Here is a 16440-nt window from a genome sequence, read left to right as displayed (position 1 = left end):
TGATGAGCATGGAAACAGGGGAAGCTACATGTGGTTATGGTAGTTAGGAAATATGTGCCTTCCTCAGTTCTGCTTCGAACATAAAGCTGCTCTTTTAAAAAGGATATCAAATGACTTAAACATAAAAAATAATAAAGTAAAGCATCATATATTTTAGTAGAAGCCAGAAGTGATGGCACAAATCTGTGACCTCAGCACTTGGTAGTTAAGATAAAAGTAGTGTAAATTTAAGGCCACTCTAGGTTACCTAGGGAAGACTGCCTCAAAAACAATAATGTCTTACGAGAAAACATGGGTACATGTCTTTTAACTCAGGAATTGGGTTTAAGAAGCAATTTCTTTTAAAATTCTTTAAAAGGATGTAAGGCAATTATAATACAAGAAAACATGGACAAATACATTAAAAATTTAAAATTTTTCATCACCAAAAGATACCACAGAAGTCAGAAAAACTGCTCTTAGGATTCTAGGTTTGCAAATATTAGTAAACTGTGAAAATGAATAACATTTTTGTTTCACACTCAATATTAAATCGGACCAACTTCCGAAATTGACAAGCTACACAAATATGGGAATAACTGACTCAAAATTATACACATACTGTCTAGTAAAGATAAGAATTAAATATTAACGATGACAAACAGTATTAAGTAATTTAAGAGAAATGGAATGAGAAAATGAGCAGTTTTACCAACTATTCACATAAATAATTTTCAACCTGATGCTCAACCACTCAGATGGAGGCTAGTTCCCTGGGGCTAAAAAGCCAATAGACACCTGGAGTCCTCCAGACCCTGGTTGGCAGGAAGACAGTGAGGGGTCCTCCAGGTACCTTGTGGCACTGGGCATGTGTGCCTTATTACAGTAAGGAAATATGTGGTGGAGAACTGGAAGTAATAGAGAAATGGAATGGTTCATGTGCTATGGAAAGATGCAGAAAGGAAAAAATGAATATGCTGAGGAGTTGGCAGATGTTGGAGACCTGCTTGCCACCTGGATTCATGGTGATGGTGGTGAGGAGTAGACTTGCCACCTAGGGCTGTGATACTGTCCAGGCCAGGCTGCTGCCAAGGGCCATATCGGGGTTCCTGTCTCTATAGCAGCTATGATCAATGCTGATGCCCATGCTGCCTCTTTTCCTTGAGTGTTGTGCGGATTCCAGTGGCCTGGACCGCCTCCTTAGCCTGTGGTTTGGGTCCACGATCCATTATGATGCTGGGGACATACCAATCCGCACGGGCTTTGCTGCCACCTAGGACTATGGTGACAACCAGCCAAGGACCTGGATCCGTGGTCCTACCACAGTCAAAGTATATGTTGATGCCCATGTCCCATGAAGCCTGGGGACTGGGCGGCAACCTGTGGCTTCATTGGTATCCAGGGGCCATACCGCTACCAAAGCCATCCTGATCCAAGTTGCCGGATTACCACTCGGAGCTAGGATGTCAAGCAGGCCAAGCTGCTGCCAGGGTCTATGTTGAAATCTGTGGACTAGGTTGCCACTAGGCAAATACAGAGGCACAGGACCTAGGCCAGAGACTGCAACTTGGTTGAAGTCTGAAGGCCATGCCACAGCAGGGGCCATACAGATACAGGTGGACTGTGCTGCCACCAGGGGTCATGTTGTCATCTGGGCCCAGACTGCCACCGAGGGCCATGTCTGGGTCCATGGTCTACAGCATCAAGGGTCTGGATTGACAAATGAGGCTTGTGTTGCCACCAAGTGCCATGAGGATGCCCAGGGTCAGATCAGCCACCTGAGTCCAGGTTGGTGTTTGAAAGCCAGGATGCATCCAGATCTAATCAATGTCATGGTGACATCCAGGCCAGAGCTGCAGTCTAGGACCATGTCAACGGTCTGTGGCCCTACTGCAGCCAGGGTCTGTGCTGATGTCCGATGCACCAGTTACCATCGAAGGCCAGGTAGACACCAGAGATCGAGGGCCATGTTGGTGTCTCAGGGCCATCTACCTGGGGCAGTGGTAATATCCAGACCCAGGCACTGTTGAGGACCATGGTTCTACCATGGCTGGGGTCTGCGCTGAAGTCCAGGTCCTGCATTGCCACCAAAGGTCACATAGAGGCAAAAGGTTAGGGCCACAACCATTCCCACCTGAGTGGCCTGTCCCTCTACCCTCCAAGAGCCAGAATATCCACTGGGCCCAAGCTGCTGACTAGGGCCATGTCTGTGTGGGTCTCTGTGGATGTCTGTGACCTGTGATACCTCAGGAGACCCTAGGAACCATGTGAACTGAATTCAGAGGGCAATGCTGAGCTGGCCCTGCCCTAAGCTGGCCATGGGAAAGCTGGCCTTGCTTATCGCTAGACACTACAGCAAGAGAGTTGGCCCCTGCACACTGAAGAGATGGCCCCTACTCTTCACCACAGGCCAGAGTAAACTGACCCTGAGGGTATGAATGTAGGGGAGCTGACTCCACCCACTCACCAGGACTAACCAGCTTGGCTACTATCCAGGCCCACAGGCAGGCCTTGGATTGACCCAGCTTAGCATCTACCCTATCTAGGACATACTTAAGTTGGTGAAGGGACCAGTCCTGTGGGACAATACCCGAAAGATCTCTAAGACCCGAGGCAGCCACAAGATATCCCAGGAGTTCTGGTGAGGACCCAATAATGATGATATGATGGACCAGAAACCAGAGGCCTTGAACCTGATGTCTCAGTGACTCATTGCAATAGACATTTGCCAGTAAAACTGATGGGACGAAGAGGTACACTATACATATGGCATGCTACTCTCCTTTGCCACCAGGACGAATACAGTGGTGTTAGAAGCAGGAAAGAAGACGCAGAGATTTTCCTGCTATGGTTTTGTTTGGGGGTTTTTATATTTGCTTTTGTTTGCTTGCTTGCTTGCTCACTTTGATTTGTTGCCTTATGTGGGGGGCATGGCAGGGATGAAGGGAGGAGGGAGGGACCTGGAGGTGAACAGGATTGGGGTGCATGATATGAAACTCCCAGAATCAATAAAGAAGTGTTAAAAAAATAATTTTCGTATTTACTTCCACATTTACTCTAAATTAACATTTAGGTGTTTTGCATGTGTGAGATATACAACATTTTATACAACTACATGGGGCTTTTCATTTGGAAAGTTTACAAATCCATAGATATAAATTATACTTTTATTATTTTTATGCCAAATCTGTAACAAATAATAACTGCAAGGTTGTAGATCATGATTCTGAATATTTCCCAAAATGGTAAAACATTTAAAACTGTTCTTCCTAAACAACCCTCTAAACTGAATAACAATTTAGCAACTGAAAGAAGAAATTCACAATATACAGAGATTTAGAATAAAGAATATACAGAACTCTTACAAATCAAAGCAAACAAAAAATAAAAAAGGAAAAATGGACAAGAGAAAAGAAAACGAATTCAACTAAAGAAAAAGCAAAAGGTCAAAAAACAAAAAGGATGTTTCCAGGGTAGCTGGAGAGATGGCTCAGTAGTTAAAGAGCAGTTGCTGCTCTTACAGAGGAGGACATAACTTTGGTTCCCAGCATCCAGGTCAGGAGGCTCACAACCATGTCTAACTCGAGCTCCAGGGAATCCAAACACTTCTCTCTGACCTCTGTGGGCACCTACACTCAAATGCAAATATCCATATCAAACAACACACCTATATATAATTCAAAATAATAAAGATAAATGTTCAAAAAGAAATATTCTATACCATGATAATCAGGAAACATCAGGATCAAGAGACAATGTATTATGGCCTTTTGATTTGTAAAAGTTAAAAACACACTATAGTGTTGAAAAGGACAGATAACAAAAAGAAACCTTTATTCTCTTACATATTTGTTGGCAGCATTATAAACAAAAAGAAACCTTTATTCTCTTACATATTTGTTGGCAGCATTATAAATTCATATAATCCCATAGGAAGTTCAGTATCACCACTTAATGCTAAAGGTATTAACCAATTCTGCAAAGCAGCTCTTTCATACACATACACAGGAAACAAACACAGACTGTCCATGGTATCTTTACTCACAACTATGAGTAGCAAATAAATTACCAACAACAGTTAAATATTCAAATATCAAACAATAGGAAATATCTACTTAATGAAATTATAATCAATGCTTTACATTACAGCAGCATGCAATAATATGATAAATTTATCTAAAAGAGGTGGAAAACAAAGTTAAAAAGATTATATTCAACACAATTATATAAAAACTAAGGTAGAAGACACATCTGTTAGGATTGTACATTCTATAAAATTACACGAGGAAAAAAATAACCACATTATTCATAGTGATGACTATATGGGTTGATAAGCAGGCAAACTACGGGATGAAGAGACAGAGGGAAACAAAGCCTTGATATTTGGAAGAGGGAAAGTGGTGGTCCATTAGTACTTATTATGACAATGACTCAGAACAGTATGTCTGGGGTTTAATAAAAGAAAAAAAAAACTATGTAATTCATTCAAAGAAAGCTCTGAAACATGCACAATAACCATCTCTCTTTGTAACTATAGGGAAGGGAAAACAAAAAGACTAAGGTATAAAATATATGCTACTTAGCACACATTAGCATACTAGGTGGCAAATCTATAACCAAATATAAATTCCAAAGTCTGTCATAATTACTTTCCAATAAATTAAAATGCCTATGTGCCCAGGCAATAAACCATTAACTAATTAGGCAAAGTAGTCATTGCAAATCTTTTAAATGGATATACTCTACTATCGATACTATATAATTCTTGTGCATTAGTCCATCTTTATAATGCAGCACTTTAGCATGTATGAACTGGGTATTATAAATAATCTCCAGGTGATTGAAGGCAAAAGGGAAGATTGTGTAGGCTATATGCAGATACCATGCCATTTCACATACAAGACTTAAGCATCCAAGAATTCTGAGATCCAGGTAACATGGAATGAATCCCCTATTTATTTCAAGGAATCATTGTATTTGTAATATCATCTACACACATTCTCCAATACAATGCAAATGGTATATTGTTTGGGGGAATGACACAAAAATATTTGTACATGCACAATACAGATGTAGTTGAGTTTTTTTGAACAATTTATTTATTTTACTTTATGTTTTGTCCACATGTGTGTCTAAGGATGCTGGATACCCTGGAGCTGGAGTTACAGACAGCTGTGAGCTGCTGTGTAGGTGTGAGGAATGAACCTGGGTCCTTTGGAAGAGCAGATGGTGCTCCTAACCCCTGAGCCATCTCTCTATCCTCCTCACACTTTTTTTTTCTTTTTTCTTTTTTTTTGAGATTGAGTCTCTCTGTGTAACTTTGGCTTTCCTGGAACTTTATGTAGATCAGGTTGACCTCAAACTCAGAGATCAAAGCACTTGGGGGACAGAGGCATTTGGTTGAATCCATGGATGAAGAACCCAAGGATAAAAGGGTTAACTGTAATTGCACAGGACACTAATTATAATGAACATCCCTTAAAATGATCAGGATGGTCCTTACTGTAGGTAACAAATGGAGCATTCTTATCAGTATACCAAGCACCTTCAAAGTGCCAGCACAGAACTAGCTTACGCACAAACTTAAAATGTAACCTATCAACAGTCACCTGGCTAGCCAGAACAGTCTTAGGGAGATTTTTCCACAAGCTTTTGATGCCTCTCATCAGAAACAGTTGAGAGAAGTCAAGAAACTGTTAAGTGAAGAAAACCTGGAAAAGGTTGTCTATACTGTTACTCTTTGTGGAATAGTGCACCCTATTTGAAATTAATAAAGCACAGTTAAATTACACACTACCAAATAAAATATGAACACCACTTTTTCCTGATTCTATCGGCATCTTAAAGTTTACAACAAAGCTAACTCTGACCTAGTTTTAGAAATTTTCATACAACACTGGAATACAAAACATTCATGAATCCACAGAACAGAGACAATTTAGTGCTGTAATTAAAAACACACAGATCAGAGTTCAAATTTAGAGTTAACAACATAACCATGGGAAATTTACTTAACATTCTTGTTTGTTGGTTAGTTGCCGGTTTTGTTTTTGAGGCTGGGTCTTACTACTTAGCCCTGGCTAGCCAGAACTCAGTGCATAGACTGGCCTCAAACTCACAGCAATCCTCTGGCTTCTGCCTTCTGAGTGTTGAAATTAACGACATGTGCCACCAGTGACAGCATCCAGGCACACTTTGGCCCCGCCCCTTGGGGGGTGCAGGGCACCCAGTACCCTGGCTCTGCATGCAGATACAAAAGGTCCCTTTAAGACACAAGCTCCGCCTCCTCCCACTCTCTCTAGCTGTTCTGAAGAGGCAGGGAAGTCTTTGCCTCTCTCTGTCTCTCTCTCTCTCTCCCTCCACCCCTCTCTTCCTTCCCCTTCCCCCAATAAAACTTCCCACATAAGTTTTGTCTATATGGCATGTTTGTCCCTCAGCAGCCATGAGATTCTCCAAGGACCCCCTCACATCCTTTTATACCAACCATGCCAGACAACTTAATACTCTTGAGGATAGTTTCCTAATTCCTGAAATGGAAGTAACAAATCTTACACTACTAGAGTTTTGTGAATATCAAAGAAAGCACACAAGATACCTAAGAACAGTGTCTGATAAGCAGCAAAAAATAAATCCTATTTGTACTTTCATAAAACTCTCTACTAGTACAAATGCTATTTATGCTATTCTAGAAAGTAAAAATCAGCTTGTCATATTTAGATCCTTCAATAGTTTTGATAGATATTCAATTGACATTTACATTTGTAATTTAAAGCTAACTACCATAACTTTTCATTTGAGCAAATTTCCTTTACCCAAACAAACACTTCACTAGGAACTTTGATGAGGAGATAAATCACCAACATCAATAAGATTATTTTGAATATTTGGTTCTACTAAATACTTGGTTCTGGATTCTCTAAAATTACTGCAATAGCCATTTGGAGATTTGTTTGTTTGTTTGTTTGTTTGTTTTCGAGACAGGGTTTCTCTGGGTAGCTTTGGAGCCTATCCTGGCACTCGCTCTGGAGACCAGGCTGGCCTCGAACTCTCAGAGATCCTCCTGCCTCTGCATCCCCGGTGCTGGGATTAAAGGTGTGTGCCACCAACGCCAGGCCTCATTTGGAGATTCTTTATACTTTGTAGTAATCTCAGTTTCCTTAGAAATAAAATGTAGGGTTTTTGGCCTCACAAATATAAGTTTCCTGCTATGCTTCAAATGAAATAAATATTCATTATGATTTTTTACCAGCCTGTTTTTGTTGTTTCTGTAACAAACATTCTTCCTTGCACCTTCAAAGCTCAGGCCATCAAAGTTAGTTAGTGCACTCTATTAATGTGTCCTCGTGTAATAAGCCTCCATGGTTACTAGCAAGAGTTAAAAACGTTACTCACAGAAACACTACAGTAAGTATGAAGACAAAGTAGTAATGTGTTTTAAATTTATAGTTTTGCCTGTCTAGAAGCAAAGATTATTAATAAGCCAATTCCAACTCTAGCAAACTATTTCAAATTCTACAGTATGATTAAAAAAGAAACTGGATGATATTACAAGTAACTATTTCATTGAAGTTATAATCAATGTCTAGTCTGAAACAGTATTCCTAAGCTAAGACAAGACACATTTTAAAACTGGTTATATAACTTAATATTTAAATACTTAGAAGTGTGTTTGGCAGATAAACATTAAGAAATTCATATTAAAGTAGTTTTCAGTCTAAATAAATTCAAACAATTCAGAAGCTTTAAGAAAAAGACTAAGTAAACTTTTGACAAATATTGGGTCAATTACATTTGTTTCATGACCAAATGAAGTATTTGAATAAATGAAGTATATTTTATGGTCATGTATCTTAAGTGATTCATGTAGTTAAGTATTTTAATAAACATGATAACCTTTAAATGCAATAACTTTTATTAGAACTGAAAGTACAATAAACCAAGAAAAATGCTCCAGACATATATTGACAATGTAAAGGTTATTATTAAAGTAACACTTGATAAGAACTATTATTTTTTCAGGGGGAGTTATACTTTATCATTATAAAGCATAACTGCATCAGGTGTTCCTTATATTGTTTTCATTACTTAAACTGTCATATTTAAAGTTGTTTCTCACTCTTTAACTTGCTTGTTACTGCCAAAACTGACATTACTAACAAAAAGATCCAAAATATAATTTAATAAACATAAAAATGTTTTCTGTTATAGTGGCAAAATAAGTGCCATTTATGTCAACCCCCCAAAATTCAAGGATGCCATAAATTTTATAACTCTAACACCACTGATAGAAAAATGTTTTAATGGCATTTTCTGCTATAAGAATGAATGTGTGCTTTTCATGCTTCAAAGTTAGGCAATATATGCTATTTCCAAAAACTTCAGGACATCTTTTAGAAGCATGCAAATTAAAAACAGAATCTATTCATTTAGCAAATGCGTGCCGTGAAGAGCTGATTACTAAAAGCTAATTGTAATTAAAACGTTATATAATAGCATTTTCAAATGACAGGAAATTCCACTTTGCATTTCCAAAGGATTGCACACGTGCAGCAGTTTAGTGTTGGACCCTGCTCAGGTCTCTTAACTTTGTTTTAAGACATACCAGCTATCAGAGCAAAGCGTTTAAGCTTACATCGGATTTGCCAACAGACTAGGCTTATACTCGGATCTAAGAAAAATGCATTTCAACAAGAAATTTACAGGGAGGAGCAATGAGTAATTTTATCATCATAATCAACCCTGTAGATTCAGTTGTTAAAAACATAAAAGAACTGTCCAACTTTTCCAGAAGAAATGCAACTGTATCAGTCTTCACCCCTAATCTTTGAGCAGCGTAAATATGAGTATAATTCAAAAAACCAAAAATCAGTTTAAATAAGGGGAGACAAAACTTTCATTCAGATGTAAACGTCTCTTGCGTACTCCAGAGTAATAAAAAAGTGTATAAACGCCAGTCTCCTACACCACAGAGGTCTGAAAACATAAATCGTGCCTACATCATCAAATATTTAAGCTAGAAACAGGAAGGAACACTGTTGCTCCGACCCGCACTACACTACGGGATCTACTTTGTTATCTTCTGCGGACATGTGCTGCCTAACGTTTTCACTTAATCAAACCGGTCTCTGGTTTGTAAACAACTTCTGGAGCCCTTTCTCTGGTGTCCAAACCGGAGGGAAAATGAAAGTCCTGGGGTGGGGGTGGGGGTTGGGGGGAGCATCAGCATCTGAACTTCCGGATCTGAGCAGGGGGGAACCATCCATCCATCCATCCGAGGGACCACCTATCTCTCTCTCTCTCGCTCGCTCTCTCTCCCACTGAGTCACCGAGGGAAAGTAAGGAGAAGGACGCCGCGGCCCGCACCCTGAGCTAAAGGCTCTCGGTCACCTCGAGAGGGCCGGCGGAGCCAGGCCACCACTTCAGGGGCTCCGGTTCTGGGGGCGCTCGCTCTTTGTGCTGTCGGAGGGGAAGGGGAGGGAACCGCCCACAGCCTGGGAGTCATTCAAAGGAGTTAGGGAGCGGGTTGGGGGGGGGGCGCGGGCGGGGCGGCGACACCGGAGGGACCCGAGCGAGCACTCGACCCCGCCCGCTCGCGGCGCTCGCCCGCTCGCCGCCGGGTCTGGGGGGTCCCTCCGCCCGGTGGCCTCCGATCGCGCGCGGAGGCGGCCCGGGGCGTGGGGGGGGGGAGGGGAGCCGCTCCGGGCTGACACCTCGCGAGTTTCCGCACTCAGCGGGCCAGGGGCGCGGGGCGCGGCGTCCCCGAGCCCACCCCGCGGCCGCCCTCCGCGGTGTCCCCCGGCCCGCCCTTACCTGCAGCTCGGTGAGGAGGATGTCCCCGCGGTCGGGGTGGGACGCCATGGCGCTCCGCTCGGGCCTCGGCCCCTGAATCCGGGCGGCCGCGGGAGAAGGCGGGACGGGAGCCGGGCGGGGGGTGCGGAGCGCAGAGAGAGCGAGAGCGGGAGCGGGAGCGAGCGAGGAGCGGCAGCTAGGGAGTCATGGAGGCGCGGCTCAGGCGGCTCAGGAGGCGGCCCGGCTCATGGAGAGCGCGGGGAGCGAGGGCCCTCGGCGCGCTCCCCTGGCCGCCCGCCCGCCGCCGCCGCCGCGCCGCCGCCCGCCGCCCGCCGGACTCTGTCCCGTCCGCCGCTCCCTCAGGCCGACGCCGGGAGCCGCCTCACAGCTCTCGGTGCGGGGCGCAGCGGCCGCGGCGGCAGCTCCTCCTGTCGCACCATTTGGCTGTCACCGCGTCGCAAAAGCCGCCGCGCTTGGCGGCCGCCGGCGCACGTGACGCCCGTGGACACCGCCCCCGGCTGGCTGGGCGGGGGAAGGGAAGACGGGGTTGGCGGGGACCCCGGGGCGAGCCGGCGCGGGCGGGGCCGGGAGGGGCGGGCCGGGAGGGGCGGGGCGAAAGGCCCGGGCTCGCGTCGCCGGGAGGCGGGAAGAGCGAGCAGGCCACACCCACCTCCGGCCGCGTTTAACGGCCCTGCGCGAACGCTAGCTCTGGTCTGCGGCCGCGGGTCGGGCCTACCTTCCCCGGGCCCTTCTCCCGAGCCCGGGCCAGGCCCCGAGCTGTCCCCCCCGGGCCGCCCCTCGCCCCCCTCCCACACCTGTCATCCCCGCGCCACTTGGCCATCAGTACGGTGCCCCGCGAGCCAAACTGGCCTGGAAGAGGCCCCGTCCCGGAGAAGGGGGCGAGCTTCGCGCCCGCACAGCCTCCCGGTGCGACCCACACGAGCTGCCCTCCCCTCGAGCGAGCGCTCCCCGCAAGCGGGCGTTGGGCTGGGAAAGTACTGAGCTCAAAGTTGAATCAGCTCACTTGTTGCTTTTCGCCGTCTCTAAGCTTTCACAAAGCTTTTCTTTCTGAAAAGAGACAGGCGGGATCAAGGTCGGGAGGGGACAAAAGGCCACCGGGCTTGGGGAGGTGTACATGAGAACCAAATCGTCCGCTTAGCCGAAGCCGAGACCTCTAAAAGTGACACTTTGTATCGAAAGTATCAACCGAGTCCTGGGTTGTAGTTTTTTGTTTGTTTGTTTTGTCTAAATCAGTGAACCGACGTGCTCTGCCGGTGCTTCACTCGGGATTCTGAAGCTTAAAAGTCTGTATTGCTGGTAACAAGCGGTGGAGAAAGTGGTAGTGGCAATTTACGTAAAGATTACGTAGGGGTTAAATTGCAGCCTTCAGGTAGGAAGCTCCAAGTCTGAGAAGTACTGTGCTGTTGGGTTGGTGTTGAACTTGTGCTAGTTTGTCTCTGAAAGTCTCACTCTTCAGTTCAACATTGGAGATCCACACTTTGGGAACTCCAACTCACAGTATATTGACAAAGTCTTTCTGGTGTCTACTTCAAAAGTTTTACTGTGTATATGTTTAATGAATTGCCTGGGTTGAAAATGCTAAAAGCAACAGGTTCTTAAATATTAAGTTACATAATTTTAGAATGTGTTTAGTGGCTAAACACTGTTACTTTACCATATCGTCTTGGGAATACTGTTTCACTCTAGACATTGATTATAACGTCAATGAAATATTAATTTGTAATCATAAATCCAGTTTTTTTCTTTTTTCTTTTTTTTTTTTTTTTTTTGGTTTTTCAAGACAGGGTTTCTTTGTGTAGCCCTGGCAAGCTGGCCTCGAACCCATAGATCCACTTGCCTTTCCTCCCAAGTTCTGGGATTAAAGGTGTGTGCCAAGACTACCATGCATCCAGTTTCTTTCTTAATCATACTGCAGAATTTGAAATAGTTTGCTAGGGCTAGAATCAGCTTTTAATAACCTTTGCTTCTAGAAAAGCAAATCTGTGAATCTGAAAAACATTGCTTTGTCTTCTTACTTACTGTAGTGTTTCTGTAACATTTTTAACACTTGCTAATAATATGGCGGCTTATTAATCCAAGAAGAAACAAGGAACTAACAACACTTGGAGAAGCCAGGATGTATGATTACCTTCCCTAGTAACTAAGAGCCAGGGAGAGTTAGACCCTGGAGTTTTAAGTAAAATTGAGAAGGAGTCCATAACAAGTGAGCTGGGGGGCCTTGGGGAAGCAGCAGCGTTGTGTCCAAAATAACTATAATGTGACTTTAAATGGTAGGCACAAAGTGTTAAGGGGAATGAGTGTATGATTAGTATGATTGTTATTATAGAATATGCATAACAAAACTTGTCATTTAAAGTGTCCAATTTGGGGACACTGGATTCCTACTGGTGTGTGTGTGTGTGTGTGTGTGTGTGTACTTACTTCAGGAAAAAATGGGAGATATCCAATATACACACAGTAGGCAGTTACCTGTCAAATTAAGAATCACTCATGGAATTCTTACTCCTGGGTTTACTCATGTAATTTAGGTGTGGTGGTTTGAAGAAAATGGCCCCTAAAGGGAGTGACACTGTTAAGAGGTGTGACCTTGTTGGAGAAAGTGTGTCAGTGTGGGGACAGGCTTTGAAATCTCTTTTGCTCAAGCGTCCCTCAGTGTGATACACCGTTGACTTCTTGTTGCCTCTGAGTGAAGATGGAGCACTCTCAGCTCCGGTACCACATCTGTCTGCACGCCACCATGCCCCGGCCATGATGATATTGGACTGAACCTCTGGAACTGTAAGCCAGCTGCCCCAATTAAATGTTTTCCTCATAAGAGTTGCCTTGGTCATGGTGTCTTTTCACCCAAACTAAGATACAGGTGTGGTGGTGCATCCCTTTAATCCCAGCAGGTGGGAGGCAGAAGTAGACAGAATTCTTGAGTTTGTTGCCCGCCTGGTCTTCATAATGAGATCCAGGTCAGCAAAGGCTGCATAGTGAGACCCTGTCTCAAATAAATAAATAAACAAACAAACAAACAAACAAACTCATGCAAGATCTTAGAAAAATAGAAACACATACAACGAGCATTCTTTAGAAAAATAAATTTAGATCCAAAGAGAAAATGTTCATATTTCAGCAGCATGGAATTTTAGATCTAGGAGACACATATGTAGCGCAGATCTTACAATAAGTTGAAAATTATAAATCCTAGTCTTGCTAATTCGGAGAAAGATGGTGTTACTACTGAGTGCCACAGAAAAGGAGCTAAGTCTTAGAACCTGTGTTCCATTTGCCACCTGGGCTGGTTGTACTCTACACCAAGCTTTCAAATAGAGTCCTCATGTAAACTCAAAGAGCACTACCCTCAGAATATTAATCACAGGAAGAGACTTCAATTCTTTCATGCTTCCAGTGTTCAAATAAGTATAATAGTCTTAACCTTACAGATCACCTGCAATGTTTTTAAAGTTGTAGAGATTATTTCTGAGATCAATTGTGCTCAGGGAAAGTAGTACAGCCCAAAGAGGAGGCAGTCAACAAAACAGCACAATCATAGTTTTTAATTTTTTATTTATTTGGGGGGAGGAGGGGTTTGAGACAGGGTTTCTCTGTGGCTTTGGAGGCTGTCCTGGAACTAGCTCTTATAGACCAGGCTAGTCTCAAACTCACAGAGATCCACCTGCCTCTGCCTCCCAAGTGCCACCACCGCCCAGCACAATCATAGTTTTTAAAGCAAATTAACAGCTACCACCCAGATTTTTGGGGGGTGGGGGCTACTAGAAAGTGAATCATTCTTTACAGACTGATACAAGTTTGAAAAGTTTTAATGGAAATGCTTATCACTTTGACTCAGAAGCGTTATGTTCAGATGTGTGCCAGCCCCTGCTTAGAAATGTTTTTAGAGAATCCCAAGTACAGTTCACTTCATTATAGTATGATTTATATTTAAAAAGAAAAAGGAGGAAAGAAGTTTAAATTTCTGTTAAAATCATTAAAATACCTAGTTTGAATCACGTTATATAGCACCTCTTAAATTTTTCCACATATATTTTAAAGATCTTGAAGTAGAGATGACCAGAAATATATAAAATTTCAATTGACTATATAAAACATGTTATCTCTGTCTTCCTCTTTTAGGATATCCTTTCCTTTCCATAGAGAACTATTTAGGGAAAATTGTGGTAGAATTAACTTTGTGCTTTTTCAGTCCTGTTGAAGCAGACAGCTATTCAGATGAACTGCACATCCAGTGTCCAGAGAGTAAATGCTAATAACAGTAGGATCCTAAACTCAGGAAGATAAAATGAGAGCACCCAACCAGCAGGGAGAAAGCTCTGTCCATAGGGGGTTTGCTCTATAGGTATGAGAACCTGCATCCCCAAGATCCCAGGTGAAAAAAACCAGGTATAGTGATATGCACTTCTAGTGGGAATGGTGGGGTGAGGTCAGGGAAGCATGGGGAAGACGGGCAGGTCTCTGGGGCTCATTGGCCAACCATGCCTAGTCTAATCAGCTGAAATTCAGGTGAGTCAGAAGCCCTATTTCAAAAACCAAGGTGGATGGCAGCTGAGGGGAGAGTTTCTGAGCTCCCCACAACTGTGTGTGCAGCTGCACATTTGAGTGTACACACAAATACACAAAAGAAATAAAAAAAACTATCTTGTTACCAGGTGTGGTGGCGCACACCTTTAATCCTAGCACTCGGGAGGCAGAGGCAAGTGGATCTCTCTGAGTTCTAGGCCAGCCTGGTCTACAGAACGAGTTCTAGGATAGGCTCCAAAGTAATACAGAGAAACCCTGTCTCGAAAAGCCAAAAACAAGCAAACAAAAAAACTTATCTTCTCATCATTTTTCCTTCCTTAAGGATCTCCTTTTAGAGACCATGCCCTTGTGTACCATATGAGGGTAACTGAAGACAAGACTGAAGCCAAGAACACATAAGAGTTAAGTCAACTGTAGTGACTATGGCAGACAGGTTTGAGAATATCATCAGTTCAGCCTCATCCCCTGCACTGAAAATCTTCTTCCCCACTGAGGAGACATCTCTGAAGCCATGATGTCTGAGCTGAATTTAGATCCTCCACTAAACTGGCCAGACCTCTGGTAGATCATATGCAGGTCCATACACATTTGGAATCTGTACACAAGTTTGAAGATGCTAGAATAGGGGAAAGTATCAGGACTGCCTCTTGACTCTAAAGCATATCTGGTCTCTGTCTTCACAGAACTTGATGTTTTCTGAACCAGAGAAGATGACAAGTTAAATTCAGGCTCATGAATTAATTATTTTTTGTGGTGCCCCACATCTTTGCCCATACTGGACAATTGCTGAACCACTGAGATACAGCACCAGCCCACTTGTAACTTTTAACTGGAGACAGTCTTGCCAAATTGCCAAGCTTGAATAGCCTTGAATTTTCAGTCCTTTTGCCTCAGCCCTGAGGTCTAGGATTACAGTCCTATGCCAGAGTTTGTGTCTCTGCTTACTTTACACAAAGGTCAAGTGATCCTTTTCTTTATCATTAGCACTTCCTGTAGGATCTCCCTTGTGGGTAAATGTGGGCAAAAGAAGAAATAAACTCCAAGGATAGGCAATAGAACCAAGTTTGCTATTACTGAAAGGCCAGTCCAGCTGCAGCAAAGAGATGAGGGAGTATCAGGACAGGCTACATTATGCTGCAGAACAAAATATTCTGAAAGATTCTCAGGGGTCTATAAAGTTTGTCTCCTGCTGCATGCCCTGTTCCTTGTCATCTTTAGTCTGGACTCAGACTAGCAGAGCAGCCAAACCTTTGTCATGCTCAGCAGCAAGGGACAAAGGGGCAGGGCATGGTTTTCCTCAGACACAGAGGAACACCACAATGAAGGAGACCCAATGCAGGTGGGTCCTATCTGTTTCACGCCACATTTAAGATTTGGACCTTTGTCCTAATGATAGTGGGGAAACACTGGCTACATTTCCCGTTTGATTAAATCATGCTGGAACACAGTGAGGAAAACCACAGTTTGGAAGCAGCAAAATAAGTTTGAGAAAGAAAATTAGGTCAGTTCAGTCATCGTCCCCCCTCCCCTGCCAAAGTTGTACTTTATAGAGTCATGATAGTGCAAAAAAATGCCCATTTTACTGATAGACAGAAGGGCCTACCATGATGGCACATGCCTTTAATCCCGGGACTCTAGAAGCAGAGGCAGGTGGGCCTCTTGAGTTCAGGTTCAGGGCCAGCCAGGACTGCATAGTGAGACCTTGTTTCAAACAAGCCACAACAACAAAAAATAGATGGGAGAATAAAGTGAAATGCAAGCAGAAGCAGAGAGGAGACAGTCTGTGTTGACAGGAGCGTAGAAGAAGCAGGCAGCTTGGTTCTTGTGACTGTCAGTCTCCCAGGAAGTCCCATTGCTATGTTTTATGTTTGTTCTTGGGCTTTTTGTATCTCTTTAATAAGTATGTATGCATTTTGTGTGTATGCATATGTGTGCATATGTATCTTTGTGTGTATGTGTATGTGCATATGTATTTTTGTGTGTATGTATGTGTGTGCATTCATATCCCCATACTACCCTAACCATTTAGTCAAGGTGATAAAACCTTAAGTGAAAGTGTGACCACAATTCTGCTCTAGGATACAAGCAGGTAAGCACAGCAACAGTTTAGCTGGGGTAGCCTTTGCT

At 43.5% G+C, this 16440-nt stretch overlaps 1 protein-coding gene across 2 annotated transcripts in view; it reads right to left on the bottom strand.

Annotated features, from left to right (window-relative positions):
- Positions 1 to 10078, bottom strand: part of Pkn2 (protein kinase N2) — a 109999-nt gene extending 99921 nt beyond the window's left edge. For both annotated transcript variants that reach the window (XM_027395881.2, XM_027395882.2), the window contains exon 1: positions 9790 to 10078. In XM_027395881.2, the coding sequence (XP_027251682.1) occupies positions 9790 to 9837 (48 nt within the window). In that variant the 5' untranslated portion in view covers positions 9838 to 10078. The remainder of the gene's footprint in view (positions 1 to 9789) is intronic.
- Between the last annotated feature and the right edge of the window lie 6362 nt (positions 10079 to 16440).

This window comes from Cricetulus griseus, assembly GCF_003668045.3.
Source record: "Cricetulus griseus strain 17A/GY chromosome 1 unlocalized genomic scaffold, alternate assembly CriGri-PICRH-1.0 chr1_0, whole genome shotgun sequence".
Taxonomy (NCBI): domain Eukaryota; kingdom Metazoa; phylum Chordata; class Mammalia; order Rodentia; family Cricetidae; genus Cricetulus; species Cricetulus griseus.
Note: the sequence above shows the minus strand (reverse complement) of the source record. Positions and strands in the feature narration are given on the sequence as shown.